At 35.8% G+C, this 20,845-nt stretch overlaps 2 protein-coding genes across 3 annotated transcripts in view; one reads left to right on the top strand and one right to left on the bottom strand.

Annotated features, from left to right (window-relative positions):
• Positions 1-2,600: 2,600 nt before the first annotated feature.
• On the bottom strand, positions 2,601-4,867 carry LOC127807501 (protein CUP-SHAPED COTYLEDON 3). Of its 2 annotated transcripts, XM_052345390.1 has the most exons (4): positions 4,778-4,867; positions 4,413-4,627; positions 4,025-4,299; positions 2,601-3,566 (listed from the first exon to the last, which is right to left on the bottom strand). In XM_052345390.1, the coding sequence occupies exons 2-4, from the start codon at positions 4,621-4,623 to the stop codon at positions 2,850-2,852; spliced, it is 1,203 nt and encodes a 400-aa protein (XP_052201350.1). In that variant the 5' UTR covers positions 4,624-4,627; positions 4,778-4,867; the 3' UTR covers positions 2,601-2,849. The 2 variants fall into 2 exon arrangements, with proteins under 2 accessions (XP_052201350.1, XP_052201349.1); XM_052345389.1 differs by having other exon boundaries at positions 4,413-4,804.
• An 8,251-nt stretch (positions 4,868-13,118) lies between these two features.
• The window catches only part of LOC127807816 (cysteine protease XCP1), a 40,729-nt gene continuing 33,002 nt past the window's right edge, over positions 13,119-20,845 (top strand). The window contains exons 1-3 of the mRNA XM_052345937.1: positions 13,119-13,626; positions 13,720-13,955; positions 14,066-14,372. Coding sequence (XP_052201897.1) covers positions 13,158-13,626; positions 13,720-13,955; positions 14,066-14,372 — 1,012 coding nt within the window. The 5' untranslated portion in view covers positions 13,119-13,157. The remainder of the gene's footprint in view (positions 13,627-13,719; positions 13,956-14,065; positions 14,373-20,845) is intronic.

Consider the following 20,845-nt stretch of genomic DNA (forward strand, 5'->3'; position numbering starts at 1 on the left):
GTGGCTGTTTTTTTTTTAACGCACTGTCACGAGTGCCCTTTGTTGCTCAGCTCTATGATTCTAACAAGAGATATAAATCAAAATACCCAGCAGTTAGTTTCTATCATTAGCTTCTCTTTGCTGACGTGAAGATAGTTTGATATTTTTTTAATTTTTAGAATAATTCTTAACTGCTAAGCTTTCTCTCCCGACAAAGGCTCAAACACGGAACCTTGGCTGCTTGTTGGTTCTTGTTGCTTAACTTTATTGCTCTAGTTGGAAGCTCCAAGTCAGTATAACCTTTTTCAACTGCATGATGCCAAAGTTTATTTGGGCTCCTAGGCTGATTATTCTAAGGTGGAGTCCTCCCATTTACCATTTCACCAAACAAAGTAAGTACTGCAAGTCTCGTGGTTTCTATTTATGGGGCTGGCTCGGGAGGGGACAAGTAGGAAACATAGATTGGGCATTTATATATATGGATGAGCCCTCGATTGTGCCTCCGCCATGAAATTGATGATGATAGATGGATAGTCAGTCTTATGATGCTTCGCCCTACACGAAATGTCTTAATTCCTTCTGATACGGCTCCCCTAGCCCTCCTTTTTTATTTGTCAAGGAAAACAGCTAGAAGATATTAATTATCATATTCTTGCACACACCGAAAGGAAGACAACAACGAGAGAGGAGCTTAATAAAAATAGCTTACACAATAACCAATAATCCCAAATCTTAATTAACTAAGGTAGCATTGGTTAAAAATAGATAAAATGAGGTTATAATATTTTTTGAATTAAGATATAGAATAGTTAAAATAAAATTGAGAAGTATTTTAAATTTTTTATTAAATTATTTGTTAAAGTTTTTAGAATGTATCGAAGAAAATGCATAATTTTTTTTTATTTGTAAAGTTTAAAATATGTTTTAGAGAGGAGAGAAGCATTTTTGTGAAATAACAGGTAAGAAGTTAGGTAATTTTTTTTTTTAAGAGTCGTTGGATAAATTTAACAAATACATTAAAAATGAGAAAAATTTAAAATATTTTTCATATCTTAACTTTTTTGGTCTATATATATTGATCAACAAGTTCTACTTAAGTGAGGTGGTGGAGTTGGTTAATTAGCTATATAAATTTTAGGAAAAATATTATTGGTACACTTTTGTGTATATTTTGGGTTACATAAAAGTGTATCAATGACAAAAAAGTCTCTCATGAGGCGTGTGAGGTGCGTGTGAGGTGCATGTGAGGTGAGGGGTATTTTGGTCATAATATCTCCTTATATAGTCCAAGATATACAAAAGTGATGTACATCTAGCATGATTCAAATTTTAGACTTGTAATAATTTATAAGTCATATTTTTTGTAAGGTGATATCTTATGCCGTGTTTAATCTTTTTTTTCCCCCCCTATTCTTATCTCCATTCTTTTGCCATAAATTCTCTATTTTATCTATTGGTCTCAAGTGTACAATTTTTTTTGCCATTACGAAACGTAACGTGTTATGGATTTTTTTACGAACAGCATTACTTACAATTATGTTCAAAGCGAGAAATTTTCAATTAAAAAATAATTTTACGTTTTCTGGTTTTTAAAATTTATATTAAATGCTAGAAATGAATTTTTTACTATTTTTTTTCAGAATGGTTATTTTTATTCGCTTTATTCCAATTAATATTAATTGTACTTGTGTTATTAATATAAATAATGAAAATTGAATTTCAAAATAGAGTAATAATAATAATAATAATAATAATAATAATAATAATAATAATAATAATAATAATAATAATACTTTTGTAATATTGTTGTTATGCTGCTATTTGCCTTCAGTATTTTAATTCGTATCTTCGTAGTAGTAGTATGTAAGAGTAAAACATTAGTTAAAGATAGGATAATATTAATAAATTCTTTTAATATGTTAATAATAAATTATAGCAATCTTTTAATAAGCATTGTTACATTAATTAATACACAATATGTTAATAATAGATTGATTAACGGTGCGAATAAAAATAGAGAATTAAATTAAATAGGGATTCCGATAGCGATAGGGACCGGGTGATGGTGGAGGGGGGGAAAAATTGGAATGGTTGACAAGGACGGACGGTGATTAGTGGAAGGTCTCAAATAATTAATAAACAGGCGTGTTTTAGTATGATTTATTTATGATTTTGCCTATATAATAATATAAATAAACAATGATTTGTAACATATATTTCATAGTTTAGGGGAAACGCTGCTGTCCAAAATATATATTATTAAAAAGAAGATGAAAATTAAGGATATATTTGTACCACCAAAGGGCCTTATTAGGGATAAGTGGGGGCAGGGCAACCATAACAATCTCGCTGGGGCGGGCGGGCGGGCTGGCTTTTTTCTCACAACAGCTTATTTTCTCTCTACAGGCTACAAGTTTGTTTGTTGAGAAATGTGAAGCATTTGATGAGTCGACGAATTAACCAACAACTCGACAGTGAATAGAATAGAATAGAATAGAATACAGAGAGTAGAAGATGACGCTGAAAATATGAACAGTAGCAATCCCATCAACTCTTGTCACCTCAAACAGCAGTGCCCTCTATCTCTATCTCTCTCTCTCTAAGTTAACATCAGATATAAATATAATAATAATAATCTTAAGCAAAGCTAGGTAGCTAGCTAGCTAGCTGGTGCAGAGAGGTCTCCAATAATACCAGATTACGTGCATGGCTGGAGAATAGCTTAGCCCCCTGCTGCCCTGCTACCTTATCATCGTCGTCGCCTCTATAACACACCACTCCCAACTCCATTCTATTTACAGACATAACGTTAAAAACAACATAAAATGCTACGAACACCTCTCCTCTCTCCATTAATAAAAGCGACATTATTAAATGCCTGCCAGATCTTTAAGATCCAAAGCCCACGAAGAAGACGAATCATCACTCCCTGATGATGACGATCTCATGCCAGGAGGATCCAACCCCATCTCGGGCATTAGCAAACCCATGCAATTAGCACCATCCGGAGTTGCTGATGATGACAACCCAACTGCCCCACTGTCCATCCCCACCAACAAAAGATTCGCAAATGGGTCGTGGCTGTGAATCCAATTCCGATCCGCCGCCCAAGACAGATTATTATTGTTAGGATGGAGGAGATGGAATGGGGAAGAAAAGGCCTGTGTAGTCTTGCACTGTCTAGGAGCGTTATTTGCCGGTGACGGGTTGTTAGAGTTAGGGTTAGGGTTAGGGTTTGGTGGTGCGATAATGAATGGGGAAGGCTGTGAAAACGAGGGATGGATAGCATTTATTATTGGGAAGGCTTGGGAGAAAATGGAGTTTGGCAAGGCTTTGACGTCACCGTCCTCGTCTTCGTGATGGTGATGCGCCGGAAAAGGGTTCTGGAGAGTCTCCTGCTGCTGCTGCATTATTATTGAGCTATGGGGTTTTGCAGTTTCAAGCAATATTGGGGGCAAGGAATCCACAGCCATGCTTGTGCAGGGAGATAAGGAGACTTGTAACTGCAGGCAGCTCTTCCCAGCTTGCAAGAATGGTGTTTTCTTCTCTCCTGTCCTCAGAAATATTCTGCAAATCACCCATTCTTCCTGATAAAACAAAAAAACAAAGAATTAAATGGTAACGTAGTTCATGATCACTCAAGACTCAAACCCCATTTTCAATGAGTGGCCCATTTTCAACGAGTGGCGGTGGCGATATTCGCACCGTAAATGATGGATGGATGGATGGATGGATGGATGGATTAGCAACCCTATTTAAGCTTTATAAATAAATAAATAAATATATAATGACCCCTTAAAAATTATATGATGACAGATAATGATTCAAATACCGTCCTTCAATTTACTATTCTGGCTGTCTTATCTGGTGAAAACAAATAGTGTTGAGTTGAAAATAGTCCTAATCCAGCATTTGTCGCTTCCATCTTATTTTTTGTTATATCAATCAATGATCGAATCGAAGAGACAAGTCAACCCGTAGAAACGACAAAACCAAGAGGATTTGATGAATTTCCATGATGGATGGCGATGATGCCTTTGTTTACCTTGCAGCTATTGCGACAAGAAAAGTCGCCGTCGAGGCGGTACTCGTGCATAACCCACTTCGTCTTCTCCCCTCGAGGCGCTCTTCCTCGGTAGAAAACTAGGGTTTTCTTCATGCCCAGCAGGCCGCCGGTGGCCCGGCTGTAGACTTCTCTGTCTTTTCCGGTTGCCTTCCAGTAGCCGGCTCCGGTGGCCCGGTTGGTTCTCAGCCCGGTCGGGTACTTCCTGTCTCTCATGCTGAACAGGTACCACTCTCTCTCCCCCATCTTCGCCACATCTGCAATTATTATTAATGCAGTCAAAAACCAGTCTTTTCAATTTTTGTCACAAAAATGTATATATATGGCTGAGAATGAGAGAGAAAACGAAGAAGGCAGAACAAGCACGTACCGGGAAGCTCCCAAGGTTCGTATCGATTGAGGTCGACCTCAGCAATGTGGACGCCGCAGAAGCTGCCATTGAAGACCTTGGAAGCGAGGTAGAAGGTGATGAGCTCTTCGTCGGTGGGGTGGAACCTGAACCCCGGCGGCAAACCCTGCTCGTTTCTGTCTTTCTTTAGCTCACACAGTATTGGATCTTCCGTTTCCACCATCTCCATCATCAAACTGCAGAGAGAGAGAGAGAGAGAGAGAGAGAGAGACACTGAAACCGACGGAGCAGCAAAGATATGGAAAGAGAGAGGGGGGGAGAGAGAGAAGAGAGACCAGCAGTGGGATAATAAATGAAGGGTAGGGGGAAGGGCCTGCAAAGCTTACTGGAAAAGGGTCGTGAAAATGGGACGCCAAAACCCTTTCACAACTGATCATTCCACCCTTAGCTGCCTTTTATATGTGTGCGCGTGTGAGAATATACATACATACATACATACATATATTAATATATACTTTATATATGCATGATTAAAAAGCTTATTATTCATCAAATCAAATGCCTATATAATGAACGCAACGCATTTAGATCATTATATATATCTCAGAAATAATAATAAGGAACTGATCAGTAGGATTCTAACACAATCCCTCCCTGTCCTACACTTATGTCCTCTTACTCTTTGCCAAGACCACCACCCCCCCCCCCCCAAAAAAAAAAAAAAAAAAAAAACAAAAAAAAAGAAGCAATTTTTTTGTTAATAAAATTCATCCTTGATTTGGTCAAATTAGCTGTTGTAATGTCTGCATTTAATTAAAAATTTAATTTCCTGGAAAATTATTTATTAGGTGAGGGGCATTAAATGGGTTGATGGGATGTAGGAGTGCACGTGTGAGCATGTATAGAGAGGTGGGGTAGGCCTTTTCTTTTCTTTTGGCCTTTGGAAGAGATGCATGGCTGTACCGTAGCCTCTATAGGTTAGGCCTCAGACCCCCTAATTAATTATATATCACGGATCACAGTCCCCTCCCTTCCCACCCCCCGCCCATCCTCTCCTCCCTTGTCATTTTATGGTAAATTAATTGTATTGGGTTATATATCAAGCGTCCAATTACGGTGACATAATCACTATTAGGATTTTAATTTAGGGCTTTAGATATTGGTATTATTACAACCAAGGACTTTTGAAAAGCTAGCGTAAAAGGGTTTGAATTCCAAAATTAGGATTTTAAGGGTTTTAGAAATTAAGAGTTTCAAAACTCTGATTTGGGGATTAATTATGTTAATTACGTTGGACACCTCTTAATTAGTTTTACATAGGCAACCCTTAAACTTTCTAAAAACTGCAAAAAAAGGGACAAAAAAATAAAAAAATAAAATCAATCTCATCAGAAAGACTTGCTCTAATAATGAATTCATCAATGCATGCTGTTGAATCAAACCCTCTTTGATTTTAGCCTTTTCCCTGCAGGGTCTAACCAAGTGATGATCATTCTTGTATTTGGCCTTTTTTTTTTTTCTATTTAATTTCACTAATTAACCATTATCAAAAAATGGTACAAAATTCTGAATCATGGGAATATTTAATGTAATTTTTGAAAGGTAAAAGGTATTTCTTATTTTTATACCCTATACTTAGAAAGTGCATGCACCACATAAAAATAATGTTGTAGAAATAAATAAAAATTATAAATGTTTTTAATAATTCTAAATGGACCACCCATTTTAATTAATTGAACAATATTGTTGAATTCTCTGGAAGGAAGGGCAGACAAAGACTCCCTCCCTCGGATTCTTACGGGACAGGTCAAGGCTGCTGCAGTACATATTATGAATGATTGCTGCCATATTGAATGCAAAGTCTGACTTATAATTGTTATTATTAGTGTTATTTAATTATTAGTACTTGACTTACATATCTTAGACTCACCAACTAAGGCAAGTTTTTAATGGTGATGGTTTTAATTAATTAAATCTCTCTCCTTCCACATATCCATACATAGGATTTAAATTATGAAAAATAAAAATAATCTATTAATAAGATCTAAAATACTTAAAAGTATTTGTCATGTGTGTCAGTCACCTGTTCTCCTTTTAATTCCGAATTAATTTAAAAAGCAAAAAGGAACTAACGATGCAATCACTAAAAAGTCTAAAACCTAACTAAAAGTTTTGTGGGTATCTTCATATTTTTAAAAATTAAATTCACTTAATTTCTCTTTATTATATTATGTAATATAAATTTAACAACATAAGAGTATTATTATGATATAACTTTTGAACGACAATAACAGCATAAAAGTGATTCTTTACTTTTGTACCAAATTTTAGTGATGTGATGCATATTGTTTGTATATTATTACCCTTAAGATAATATTGTTCAAAGAATATTATATATATCTAACAAAAGTGAGCCATGAACATGATAGTGTATATCACACGCATGAAAGTCAATCTCCAAATGATTGCTAACAATGGAGGGCAATCTCATTTTGGTAACAATACACCATCCATAGGACCTGGCCTGGGATTCTGGAAGGCAACGAAGAAGAAGCTGGTTACAGTTGGTTCCCCGCAGCCAACCATACCCTTTGTGGTTCTACCACGTATTGGTTTTCCTTTTCTACTAAATGCCATGTATGCTTGGTTTTGGCTTCTCTATATTTCTCTGTGCTGCTCTTAATTGGTGATTTTGATTTTAGATGGTTTGACACCTGTCTTACGTGCTGGTTCTGGTTGTGACTCTTTTTTGAGTCATTCAAGCTAATTAACACACTAAGATGGCTTCTCCCCTTTTGCAATCTCACCAACATTCATCTAATTTATTTAGCTATGTTACTTTAGATATAGAGTTTAACTTTTGTTTGGGATTGTCATCGTTGCGTGGTCTCCTATCGCTTGTACTCTCAATTTTGATAGAAGAGATAAATCACATGTGAAAGTTTTGCCTCACTGCGTAAAGCAAGAAATCGAACCCACGACTTGATATGACTCTTAACTTATCGTCATCCAACCACTTAATTTGTTCCTTCAAAACAAGTTTAACTTTTGTTTGATATGCATATTGCACTTGGGCTTGCTTTCTGTTTTTGGTTGGCGAGTGGTGTTCTTCTCTTGTTCATGTTTGTAGGCTTTGGGCGTAACTTTTATGTGTAGAAAAAAAAAAAAAAAGAATCTGATTAGAAAGGTATAGTGGATATTTTACTGTTTCGTCATATAATTTTAGCTTAAATATCACTATTTGATAAAAAAAAATTTATACGAATAATGGGTGAACCATTTTAGTTTAATTAATCGGGCTATTTTTTTTTTTTGGTGAACCAATAAAATGAAAGAAAAAATATAATTTAGATTTGAAATGGTGGCGTTCGTTTAATTATGAGTTTTAAAGAAGTCCATAATTTTATTTTCCTGGGGGGCCTAAGAGAAAACATTGAAAAACCAAGTAGCTAGCTAGCCAAAGGCTCTACAGGCAAAGGTATCCTGGGACTGCCAAGCAAGCCTCTCCCTCCCAAGGACTAAAAAACAAACCAGAAGCAAGCAACGAAGCTAAAGGAGGCCCAAATCCAAAAACATCAAACTAGAGCATCTAAAACAAGACCCTATCCTTGAAGATCCAAAATGAAACAGCTAAAAGAGTAGCTGGTGATGCAATGCCCAATGGGAATATGTAGAAGCCACAGTCCATATATAAAAATAGCCTTGGGATTCCAAAATCAAAATGGGGAAGGGAATGTACCATTGAAATAATGAAGGTGCATGGTTGCTTTGTTTATGATCGAGCGAGAGATTGAGAGGCCATAACTACTGACCTAGTCATTGGACCGACCAAGAGCTTCCTGAACCGCAGAGATGTGTAGTGCTAACAGAATAGATGAATAAAGAGAATTGTAACACCCTACTCTTTTGGTATGTTACTAAATAAAATAATTAATTCAACTTTCGTTGTTGTTAAGTTAATTCATTCCCCCCCCCCCCCTAACTCCTCTAGCAAATCCCTATACATATTCTCTTTGGGTTCAATAAGTTAACTCAATGATCACTAGATTAAGGGTGATATAAGAGTTTCAATGTATCTAAACATGCTTACATCGACCTTTAGTAATATTATTTTTTTATATTTTTTTGAGTCATTTTTATCCCACCTTTAACCTTAAGAGGTTCATAAATTTTTTTTTTAATATGATTATTATTACTTAACATCATATCAAAGTTAAATATTTAAAATACCCAAATCATCATCAAAATTTTGCAACAACTAGGATCCTGGTCTTGTGTGAAAATATCAACTTCAAAGAATATCATTTGGCTCTTTAAAAATTTATATAAAATTAATTGTTCATAGTTTCATTCCTGCGACGCACTTCTTTATTTTGAATATTTGATTGATCAAATCTCCATTTTTTTCGTAAGTCATACATACATTGTTAGAAAACTCACTTGATGCATTAAAGAGATCTAAAACTCATTTAATTTTAATAAGGTTTGAACTTCCCAAATTTAACTCAAAGTCAAGTCGAGTGACTACGTATTGTGTAATTATTACCAAATTATGTATATCTTTTATCACAAAAATCAAAAGTGCATGAAACCAAGTTTACTAGAAAATTGATCATGTTTCACAAGAAAATTCATAACTAATTATAAAAAAAACAAAAAATCAATGAATAATGTATCAAAAGTTTAGGAACATAACTTCGCTGGTAAAGAAAGTATACTCTGGGGTGATACTTTTTGAGCTCTCAAGTTTAGTGTTTGAAATCTAACCAAGGGCAGAAACCCAACAGTTAAAGCGATCTTGAAAGTTAAAAATCGTTTATCGCCTTCACATTTGCAGTGGAGTTAGGGATCGAACTGCCCGCTAAGTCATCTGATTTACATCTTCTACTAATATCGTAAGGTCAGACAACGGGAGCGCTCATGATGGTACGTTAATAAAAAAAAAAATTAAAATTTAGGAACATATTTTTTTAAAAAAAAAAATAAAATTTCAACGATTCTTGTATCAAAATGATTCTTCTTTATGGGTTTGTGAGCCGTATTGGTCATTTGTCGCGGATTGGATCTCCTACGATCTTCTGTTGCTGCATCCTCTTAGTTAAGTTGTGTTGATTCATTTATTAATTTATTTTTTAATATTTTTTTTCATAATGTATCAAAATAAAAAACAGAGATCCATTTATGTTGACGACACCCTTCGGCTGCCCGGCTATAGCTTTCTTTTGTCTCTTAACGGCTCTGCTTCGCTTCTTTATTCTTGGTTGAATGCTTGCCGACGCCACTAAGACAAGACTAGGGAAGGAGGGCCTCTCTCTCGAATCATCATTTTGTAGTAATTGTGCCCTAATCCTAACATTGGATGATGTTTGGGGTGCAAGGACCGTATTAGCTGTGCTCTGCCATTTGACACACACACCACTTCAGTTGCTTGCAGTGCAGCAATATGTTAGCAGCTGCCCCTTGTCGTTACCTATACAGATATCATTTTCCCTTAGTATGTGTATGTAATAGACATAGTTCCTGCTGCTGCTGCTGCCCCACTTCTACTCTGAAAAATGATGCATGCACGGACCCCTACTTCTGCACTTGGCTTAGACTTTAGTAGCCATTGCTTTTCACGACAAATTACGCACACTATATAAAACCATACAAATTGATTTATATGTACACTCATTTAGTAAGAGAGACATCTACCCTTCTTTACAAGGCCCTCAACTCGTAGTGGATTTCATCACATCACCGGTCAAAATGCATGCGAGTTTGGGCCGCCTGCTTCATTTGGCCCATTGCTATCATTTCTACCAAACATGTCCGATATATTTTGGGCCTTGACTGTCTCCATGGGCCTGCGTCTAGCAACTTGAAAGCTTTTAAAAACACAAGCCCAATTATTCAGACACTAGAATTGTTATATAAAATTATGTGTCATTATTTTATTATTCTACTAATATATATATATATATATTTATATACAAATCATAATTCTTTCTTATTTGTAAGCTTCTGAACAACTAGGCATCTAATACCTTTAGGGTTGAACCTTGCTTCATCCTAAGTTGTACAGAAATAGATATGATATGAAACAGAAATGGAAAATTGATATTTTTAAAAAAAGTAAAAAATAAAATTGAAGGAAAACATGTAAATAAAAAAATTTAGAAGTCTTTTTGTAAATATAATTTTTAATATAAAAAATAATAAAAAATAGTTATTTAATCAAATATAAATATAAGTTCCATCATCCATTCAAGCAAAATTTAAACATAACTTCTATTATCCATTATTAGAATTTATAAAATTTTCTTCAATTCATCATCATTCTCTTTTTCTACATATACATTTACAGATTATATATACATATATAATACATACTTAGGATCGAGAATATATATATATACAGACTAAAAGATGGACGAAAGAATGATGGTGGCAGACGAAAAGAAGGAAGATCAAGAAAATGGAAGGACAATGGTGGCAGACAGAACGACAAAAGATCGAGAAGACAGAAGGACGACGATGGTTGATGGAATTATGGAATGATGGAAGATCTATAAAATGGAAGGACGGATGTGGTTGATGGAATGATAAAATGTCAAGAAGACGGAAGGACGATAATGGTAGTGATAGAGCATTCAAGTTTTTGCAAAATGAAAGAGGAAGAACAAATTTAGGGCTAAAGGTTTTAGTTAGATGACGGGACATAAAATATGTTTCTAAATTGGAAAATTGTTTTAATAATTTTTTTAATAGCGAAACAACATTGAAACATTTTTAAAAGGTTGAATAGACTAATATATCTTAAACTTAGAGTTAATTTTTAATTTTATCTAGTTTTGACCTTTGATTCGATTTGGTTATCGAATTTTCACTTTTGTTTCAATTTTATCCTCGATCCAGTAAGCGTATGTCTTACCTTACGTGGCGGTTGATGTGGTGTGCTGATGTGTCCAATAATGGACAAGTCAGCAAAATGGCGCCGTTTAACCATCCAAGGCCAAAGCTGTTGCCAGATGGCGCGTACGTCGCCGCCATTCTTGTTGCTAGCGAGCGTGGGTCGGTGTTGCCAATTGAGGCTTGAAATCGGCCATGCTCGTGGGCTTTGTTGTCTTTTCCATCGTGGGTCACTGTCATGGTTTTCGGGATCGACTAGTGATGGGACTCGCATACTGTAAACAAGGTTGCTTTCTTATCGTGGGTTCGCCATAGAGATGATGAAGACTGAAAGAAATAGGTGGAGATGGTGTTACCAGCGAACATGGGCGACGTGAAAGTCGAGGATTCGGCCATGGCAATGGGCAATGTTTCAGTGATTGTGGCCATTGCGTCGTCGTGACCATGGCCGTTGCGTTGTTGGCCATAGCGTTGTCCTCTCAACCAGTTGAATTGTTTGACCTTTGGTCTTCTCCCCTTCTTCTTCTTGTTCAGATCGATAGTCTCTATGGTTGTCGTTAATAGGAGCAAGCAGGTGACTCTAGCCGCCAACAATGATATTGGTGAGAAAGATGGAGTGGCCATCAACGATTAGATGAAAAAAAAGGTAATTAGAAAAAGGCAACTGATGGCGATGAAGGAGGAAAATAGTGGCGACAATGCATGGATGAAGCAAACCCTAGTTGATTTTGGGAAATAAAGTGGGTCAACTTATTAAGTTGTTGGGTCGACCCATTGGGTTAGATTTGAACTGGTTTGACCCAATCCATTTTTAGATCCATGAGCGGATTTGGATCTACTAGATATGACCCAAAAATGGTGTTGTTTTGCTGACGTGTCCAAAACTGCCAGGTAAGTTAGGACAGACGCTTGCTGGATCGAGAATAAAATTAAAACAAAAGTGAAAATTCAATGACCAAATTAAACTAAAGATCAAAACTGAATAAAATTGAAAATTGACCATAAGTTCAGGATATATTAGTTTATTCGACTTTTTTAAAATTACGAAAACCATTCAAAAATATTTTCTTTTTTATGTTTCTTAACATTTTGGTCTAAAAAATATTTCAAAAATATTAAAACCTAACATGTCCGCCAATCAAAAGTTCCACCACATGGTTTCATTCATTCTTAATAGATTGATCACTTCATTTTCACTATCTAAAAGCTCACTCTTAGGTCACACATTGGATTAAATTGAAAACTTTTTAGCCTTATAGCTCGATTTGACAAACTTATGGGCAATCTAATTAAGCATACACAAACAAGCTACGCAATCTCCACCCATGATTTGCTTAATTAAGGTTGATCTGAAACCAATGCAGCAAACAAACAAAAGGCAATCCTAGTCGCACATTCTCATCAAACCCATTGAATAAGCAATACCGCAACCATCAATACGTGCAGCCTAGTGAAGATTCGGAGTTCGAATCTACCGAGAGAAGAGTAAACCACAAGCCTCAATCTCAGTAGACAGTCCACCATTATTCATATACCCTGTAATTAATTAATAAAATTGCTAATGCTTGATTTATATATATTTGTAGACCTATATATATATATAATATAATATAGATATAGGTGCAACACCATCATGTTACATTACCTATAATATTAATATATCAAGCATGTATGAGGGAACAGGGAGATGCTTGGATCTCAAGTCTGCCAAAAGAACCAAGCTTAAAGACTGGGTATATTGCTGACGATCCATGGATGCAACAGCTTTGCTTGAAAGCAATACCAACAAATATGGCCTATAAAATCCCCTTCATCTCTTACTTCATCTTCATCCAATATTCGACTTCCTATCTTTCCTCCTTAATTACAGCTGAAATGGCTCTCTCATCATCTTCCAAATTTATCTTTTTCTCCTTCTCCGTGATCTCATCCCTCCTCGCCTGTTCATCTCTCGCCCGTGAATTCTCCATCGTGGGTTATTCTCCGGATGATCTGACCACCATAGATAAGCTCATCGATCTCTTCGAGTCATGGATGGCCAAACACGGCAAAGTTTACAGAAGCATAGAAGAGAAGCTACACAGATTTGAGGTTTTCAGGGACAATCTGAAGCACATAGACGAGAGGAACAAGAAGATCAGTAACTACTGGCTTGGACTGAACGAGTTCGCGGATTTGAGCCATGAAGAGTTCAAGAACATGTATATTGGCCTCAAAGTTGAGTCGCCTAGAAGGAGTGGATCGAACGAGGATTTCACATACAGAGATGTCGTGGATTTACCCAAGTCCGTGGACTGGAGGAAGAAAGGCGCCGTCACCAATGTCAAGAACCAAGGTTCATGTGGTAAGTAGATAAGGGGTAGCGTTGTGAGCCTGAAGTCTCGAGTTGAGTCTCGTAAAACTCTAAAATAGTGTTTACATGATGGTGAATGTGCAGGGAGTTGCTGGGCATTTTCAACCGTGGCTGCAGTGGAAGGCATAAACCAAATTGTGACAGGAAACTTAACATCGCTTTCAGAGCAAGAGCTGATCGACTGTGATACAACTTACAACAATGGCTGCAATGGAGGGCTCATGGATTACGCTTTTCAATACATCATAGCAAATGGCGGGCTTCACAAGGAGGAGGATTACCCGTATGCCATGGAGGAAGGCACTTGCGACGAGAGGAAGGTAAGTGATGATCATACTCATAACTTTCTGCTACTTAATTATGATCAATATGGGACTAATAAATCATCACGTTGTACGATATGTGTGTGTGTGTATGTATATATATATAGGGAATTTCGGATGTGGTGACCATCAGTGGATACCATGATGTACCAGAGAACAATGAGCAGAGCCTGTTGAAGGCCATTGCCAACCAGCCTCTAAGTGTGGCCATCGAGGCTTCTGGTAGAGATTTCCAGTTCTACAGTGGCGGTGTGTTCGATGGGCATTGCGGAAGCGAGCTGGATCATGGAGTAACGGCGGTTGGATACGGAACGAGCAGGGGATTGGACTATATAATTGTAAAGAATTCATGGGGACCCAAATGGGGAGAGAAAGGGTACATAAGGATGAAGAGAAGCACGGGCAAGCCTGAAGGTCACTGTGGCATCAACAAGATGGCTTCTTACCCTACCAAAAAGATGTGATATATATATATATATATATAATTCCCTTTTGCTTATCCGCATATATAATTCCCTTTTGCTTATCCGCATCATTTGCTTTCTAATTTGAAGAACACATTGTTGTCTTCTCAATAATATTAACCACGCTTTTTGTTCCCTTCAACTGGCTACGCTCCTGTTTGCTATCAAACAATGTTGCTGGTTGCTGGCCATAATAAGAAAGAAAAAAAAGGATAATACTTGCTAGACTATGAGACTAGCGAAGTGGTGAGCTGTACAAGAAGGTGAAACCTATCATAACGTGTAGTGTGTGTGAAGAAAATATATCAAAATAAACTCTTAAAAGAACAAACTTTAATAGTCGAAACTTGGCTTTTAAGAAGACGCAAAATAAGACTGTTTTGCTAAGAAAATCTAAATAGGTTGTTGAAATTTGTATCGAGAAAAATTTATTATAAACTCTAAGTTCTAGACATATTTATAGTGTTTGGTTAATCCAAATCCATCTAATATTTGTAACTAAAATCCAACTAGAATAAAATCATTTAACTAGAATCCTAATAAAAATAAAACTCTAATCAAATATGAAATAAAATTCTAAATCAAGTAGAATTTTAAAATATATGAAGTATTAAAATACTATTTGCTAATGTTCAGACGCTACTATTTCAGTTTGGTTGGGTCGACCTTAGGCCGGGTCTTGATTGATGGCCGCATCATTGATCTCCACTTGAGAAGAATTTGTCTTTGAATTTTGAACCGAGTATGATAACTCAACATTCGACAAATACAAAGAAAGATCAACAATATTAAATGTTTTGAAAATACCCATATGATTAGGCAAATTCACAACATAAGCATTATCATTGATCTTGTTTGTAATCTTGTAATGACCATATTTCTTTGGCTTGAGCTTGTTCTACTTTTCTACCGGAATCCGTTCATTCATTAAGAATATCATGACTTCATTTCCAACCTCAAATACCTTGTGTTTCTTATGCTTGTCAACTATCGCCTTGTACTTCTTATTTGTGCAACTTTTGTTTGATATATTCATGAACCGCTTGAACTTTTCTACTAAGGGCAGTACATGAGCAAAGACATTCCTCCTCTTCTTAGCCCTATTTTCATTGGCATGTGTAACGCCCCATTCTTCCAAGCGTGCGTTAACCTGAGATTTCGAGAATATTTTTTTTTTCAACATACATTTAACGTATATACACTCAATCCAATACACATAAATTATTCTCCAACAATCTCGTTCTACATTCTCAGCATATCAAACTTAAAATGAATAAGCTAAGACATGTATTATCATCTTAATTGCGGAAGCAAGATTGAAATCTCAAATGATACATAACTGTGATACTTTTACTTATAACATAGAAATCGTATCATCGTTTAACATGCCATTTTCAAAATAATATACATAGAGTTTCATCTCTCAAAGATAACATCTAAACACCTTAAACATAACCAAAAGACCTATTAAAGATCTAACATGTAGAAAACGACTACATCTTGAGAACCTCATTTCCCTTGGCACCGCTGCTTTCACCTGGAACATTTAAATATTTCAGAGACATAGTCCAAATTAGATGTTAAATTATCTAAGTGAGGGTTTAAAAATATTTCATGAATGTATGCAAGACTATGAAACAAACCGACATATCCCGACATGTCCCACCTTAAGAGAATCCTACACAGCGTTTAACCCATACCACGGGAAAAGAGCAATTTCTCTATAGGCAATATAATCACATCGATGCATTGGCATAACAAGATCCTGGCTTAAGAGGGGCAACATCAACGCATCTCTTCGACATTTAGGGAACAATCGTTACTATTCTTGACACGAGAGGGTCAACATCAATGCAAGAACTCGTCTCACCACAATCATGTCAGAGATTACGTTCCCACTCAAAAGCATCCCGGAACACTACTGTAATACCCGAGAAATTCTAAGAGACTCAAGAGTAAATTATCTTGAGGCAAAAAGGAGAATTTAAGGATAAATAGAGAGTATAAGGATAATTTCTTACAGTATGAAAGACCAAATCAACTGTAGGGAGTGCCTTAAAACCGAGATGTCTCAGGAAATCAATATGGTATTGACGAGCATCTCGAGACATGATTTATGGGACAAAAAAAAAATTGGAGTAGAAATGGTTTTCGGTACATTGAAAATTTAGCTTCGATTCAGGTTGAAAAACCAAATCATTGTAGGAGACTTCTGAGAAATCAACAAAACCCTAGGGGGCTCCGATTTTGCGTAAGGAATAATCCTGAGGTGATTTCTGGATGAATCAATAGTCTGATAAGGACACTGGAGCGAAATCGTCCTTATTGAGTAAATTTAAAGTTATTAATTGTGGATTTGAAGCATCGTATTACAAATTAATTGGACGTTAAATGGTGCATCTTGCAATTTAAGGAATTTTTCAATATAATTAAGATAAATTATGAGGATTAATGGGTGAAATATATTTTATATATATATATATGTATGCCCATAGGCAGGGAACAACATGATGAATTGGGCATCGAAAGACTTACGAGAGATAGAATTGGTTCTCCACTTGAGGCATTGGAATGAGGGAATTGAAGAAGTGTCTGGAGTGAGAATGATGGCTGAGGCGTATCCGATGCAAGAGCATAAATATATGTGTAAACTTAGGTGCTTGGAGGCCAAGCATTTGCAGGAAATTAAATTTGATTTCTCTTTTATCTAAGAGCCATGGTCGAGAGGGAGAGAAGCTGAGATAGAGGGAGAGACCATGGGAGATGATGAAGGTCGGTCGGTGGCCGGCCATAGCGGACCATTGCAGTCGCAAGCTCCAAGCGGGCAGCCAGGGCCAACGCAAAGCAACAGTAGCAATTGTGGAGGTTGGCCGAGGCAGCTGGTTCGCGGTGGCGCAGTGATGGCAACTCGGTGTGGCAACGACCGGTGGGCTCAGTGGAGGTCCTAGAGGTGCTCGAAAGTGATGGAGATGGCTGAAGGCACGGCCATGGTAGCCGCGAAGCTGCGTTGCAGCAGCTGGCTAGCAACGCACACTACAACAAATTTTGGTTTTCTCTACGAAATTTTTCGTAGTTAAAAATCTAATTTTCGTAGCAAAAAGCAATCAGCTACGAAATTTTATTCGTAGCTTGAATCGTAGCCAAAGCCTCGTAGCTAATAGTATTTAGCTACGATTTACAATTTCGTAGAGAATAATATACTTTTCGCTACAGTTCGATAAACGTAGAGAAAACATTAATTTTATACTACGACATATATCGTAGCTAATTATACCGATTTTCGTAGGTGATGATGCTGATTTTCATGGTTGATGATGTTAATTTTCGTAGCAAATAACATAGCTTTTACTACGAATGTCAAATTGTAAAAATAAAACTTATTTTTAACTACAACAAATCGTAGCTAATTGTACCAATTTTCATAATAAATTTTCGTAACAAATTAATTTTCACAGACCAATTTTCGTAGCAAATTAATTTTTTCTTCAATTTTCATAATTAATTCTATATGCAACTAACAAACCATATCATTAAATTCAATTTCGTAGCCAAAAATAAAAAATAAAATCCCCTTTTTTGGGAATAATATTTTCTCTCTAAACCTACACCAACCCTTACAATTAACATGAAATTTAAAATATAATACATAACTTCAAAATCATTCAATTAATCACATAAAATAAAATTAATGTCGACCACAATCTTCACCATATGTTTTGAATATGACTAGTACATAAAATCAATACGTGTAATATTGATAGCAACATTAAATTCTAAAATGAAAAGTTAAAAATTGACACAACGAAAATGTATCTCGAAGTGTCTTTCTTGTTTTCTTCTTTTGCTGCTTATGCTTTCTTCCTCTACCACCTTGTGCACGGCAAAAACCTGGAAAACAAAAGTCAACACAAATTAAAAGAAGAAATAAATAAAATACTTTTTGAACTCAACTCTTCGATGGAAAAAGAAAGGGTCATGCATACATACTGAGAAGATTACTCTAGTAATTCTAATAGAATTAAGATCCCAAAGCAGGAAACTTGAAAAATTTTAGTCTAGGATATTTTAGAGTTATAGATCAGAAGTAAAAGCAAAAAATAACTTCATCTATGTTATTACTTGAACCAGCAGTTTAGGTTATGAAGAGTTTTAGGCTATGGAGAGTTTCAAGTTCGTATAGTTAAGTAGCCTAAAAAAGGAGATAAAACAAAAAAGAAGAAAACAAAAACACAATCTATGTTTAGAAATTCCAAAAATGAATAACACCCTAAGTTTAGAAGTCCTAAACCTAAATTTCTTTTATATTACCTAAAGTTTTACAGAAATTTCAGCAGAGTCTCCCCTGTAAATTGGACTTAGCCAACCTGTAAAGGGACACCACATGCACATCACAACTAAAGACACCTAATCACACTCATCCAACATCTCAACAACCACCAAATAATTCAAGTTTCAATCCCCAACTCCACAACAATAAAAATATTAACCAACTAAGTAAATAACTTAGTCCAAATGGAAGATTTGGATCCAACCAAACCAAAACTAATTTATTCAAAATTTTAGGATTAAACAATTAAAAGAATGGGTAAATAAATGAATACAACACACCATCAAATCACTTTACATTATTTATCTCAACCAAGATTTCATGATTAAACATCTTTTGTGCTCCTCCTATTTTACATTATTTATCTCAACTACCAATATTCACAACACCACTATTTCCAACATATACAACACACAATTGAAGAATTAACAATGTGAAGAAGAGGAAAAGGAATAAGATAGCATTCAAATCACTTACCATGAAAAATTATTCGGTAGAGTCAAAATCAGATCCAAGTAACCTCTTAAAAAGGAGATCATGTTGCTCTAACTTTGCCATGGTAGTGTTTAATTGTTCCTTCAATTGGTCCCGTTCTGCTTCAGATTGTCTAAGGGCCTCTTCCAATTCCAACATTTTTTTGTGTATTTGAGTTTGTTGTTCTTGTTGGTTTTGGTCCATATCCGAGTCCCTTGATATATCCTGACTTTGTGCCAAGGACCATGTCACAAATTTTAGATGGACTTAATGAAGTACCATCAGCAATTGATTGAGTAAAAAGTTCTTGCATTTCATTCTGCAAAAGTAGAAGAATTAGAATGTAAAATTGTTATCCAAAGAAGTAACTTACATAATTTGCTTCTGCTGCTGGATTCGTCCATCCTTTCCCTTCACTATAGTAAGTACGTTTATAAAAATGTTATTCGATCACATTCCTCTCCATCAAGCTCGTTCAAACTCTACATTTTTTTATATCAATAAGAAAAAGTTTGTTGTACAAAGGATATATATTGAATAATAAAATTAATTCTTACAATTTCATTTCGAAGAGTGACAAAGGCTCGTGAACCTTGGTTGTGAGATGTAATTCTTTTTTTCCTATTCTCCTTATTCTTCGCACATCTTTCCTGTACAGGAACAAAATCATATGAAATATCAAAAAGGAAAGTGGAGAATTTGAGTTTGAACATTAAGGCCATACACACCTGAACCTTGGGGCTTGACCAATATGCACAAAGATCATCCCAATTCTCTTGGGTAAGCCTAGCGGGTTTGTTTTGTTTTGCTTCTTCTAATGTCTTAAATTTTTTAAAATGCTTGTGAAGATGATATCTTTGATCCCTACTTCGATTCTTCAATATATCTTCCACTTTTTTTCTTACATCTTCTTCTCCTATATCAATAATGTCCAACCTCATCTAGAAAAAAAAAAAAATAAAATAATTAAGTTATTACACATGTAATTGAAATAACCTAAATTAAAATAAAAAAAAAACAAAACAAAATGGTGATCGTTAAAGATAAAAAAATAATTGAGTACAAGTTTACTTACATCAAGCCGGTCATAGGCAGAAGTCAAATGATCATGATTGTTTTTAAGATCCTTCCACTTTGTTGGCATGGGCAAAAAGTCTCGAGCTATAATACCAAGCTCACTTGATAGCTTTGCAGATTCAATCCTATCAACTGGTCGTCCTTTATCCATGGAAATATGTATAGGCATTTTTTTCTTAATTATTTTGTTAATCTTTCTTAAGCCCTTGCCTTTTGTCGGACCTCGGCCTGTACTAGTTGCATTAGAAGTGGAACCTACAATAGACATCACTATTTAAGTAGATATAAAGCAAAATAAGTACCATATTATAACCACAACTTAATGTTTTAGAAATACCAGTATTGTCTGATGGAGTCAGTGGAGTGCTACCAGGTTGAGGACCATCTGTCATTGAAGTAAGGGACGGTCCACATGGCTCTGAGGAGGTGAGTCATTTGAGGTATTAATAGGTTGAGGTGGCCCAGTTGAAGTCCTTGAAAGAGGTGTTCTTTGTATCCCTCGAGGCATGTCACTAGATTTCTTAATCACTTTTTGCTTTCCAATG

The sequence above is a fragment of the Diospyros lotus genome, chromosome 8 (genome assembly GCF_014633365.1).
Source record: "Diospyros lotus cultivar Yz01 chromosome 8, ASM1463336v1, whole genome shotgun sequence".
Classification (NCBI taxonomy): Eukaryota; Viridiplantae; Streptophyta; class Magnoliopsida; order Ericales; family Ebenaceae; genus Diospyros; species Diospyros lotus.

Excerpts from the sequence above, each read along its gene's own strand:
- LOC127807501 (XM_052345390.1), bottom strand. The coding sequence starts at position 4,623 with ATGATGGAGATGGTGGAAACGGAAGATCCAATACTGTGTGAGCTAAAG. Across the intron at positions 4,300-4,412 it reads CGAACCTTGGGAGCTTCCCG|ATGTGGCGAAGATGGGGGAG; the intron begins GTACGTGCTTGT and ends TAATAATTGCAG. Across the intron at positions 3,567-4,024 it reads CTTGTCGCAATAGCTGCAAG|GAAGAATGGGTGATTTGCAG; the intron begins GTAAACAAAGGC and ends TTGTTTTATCAG.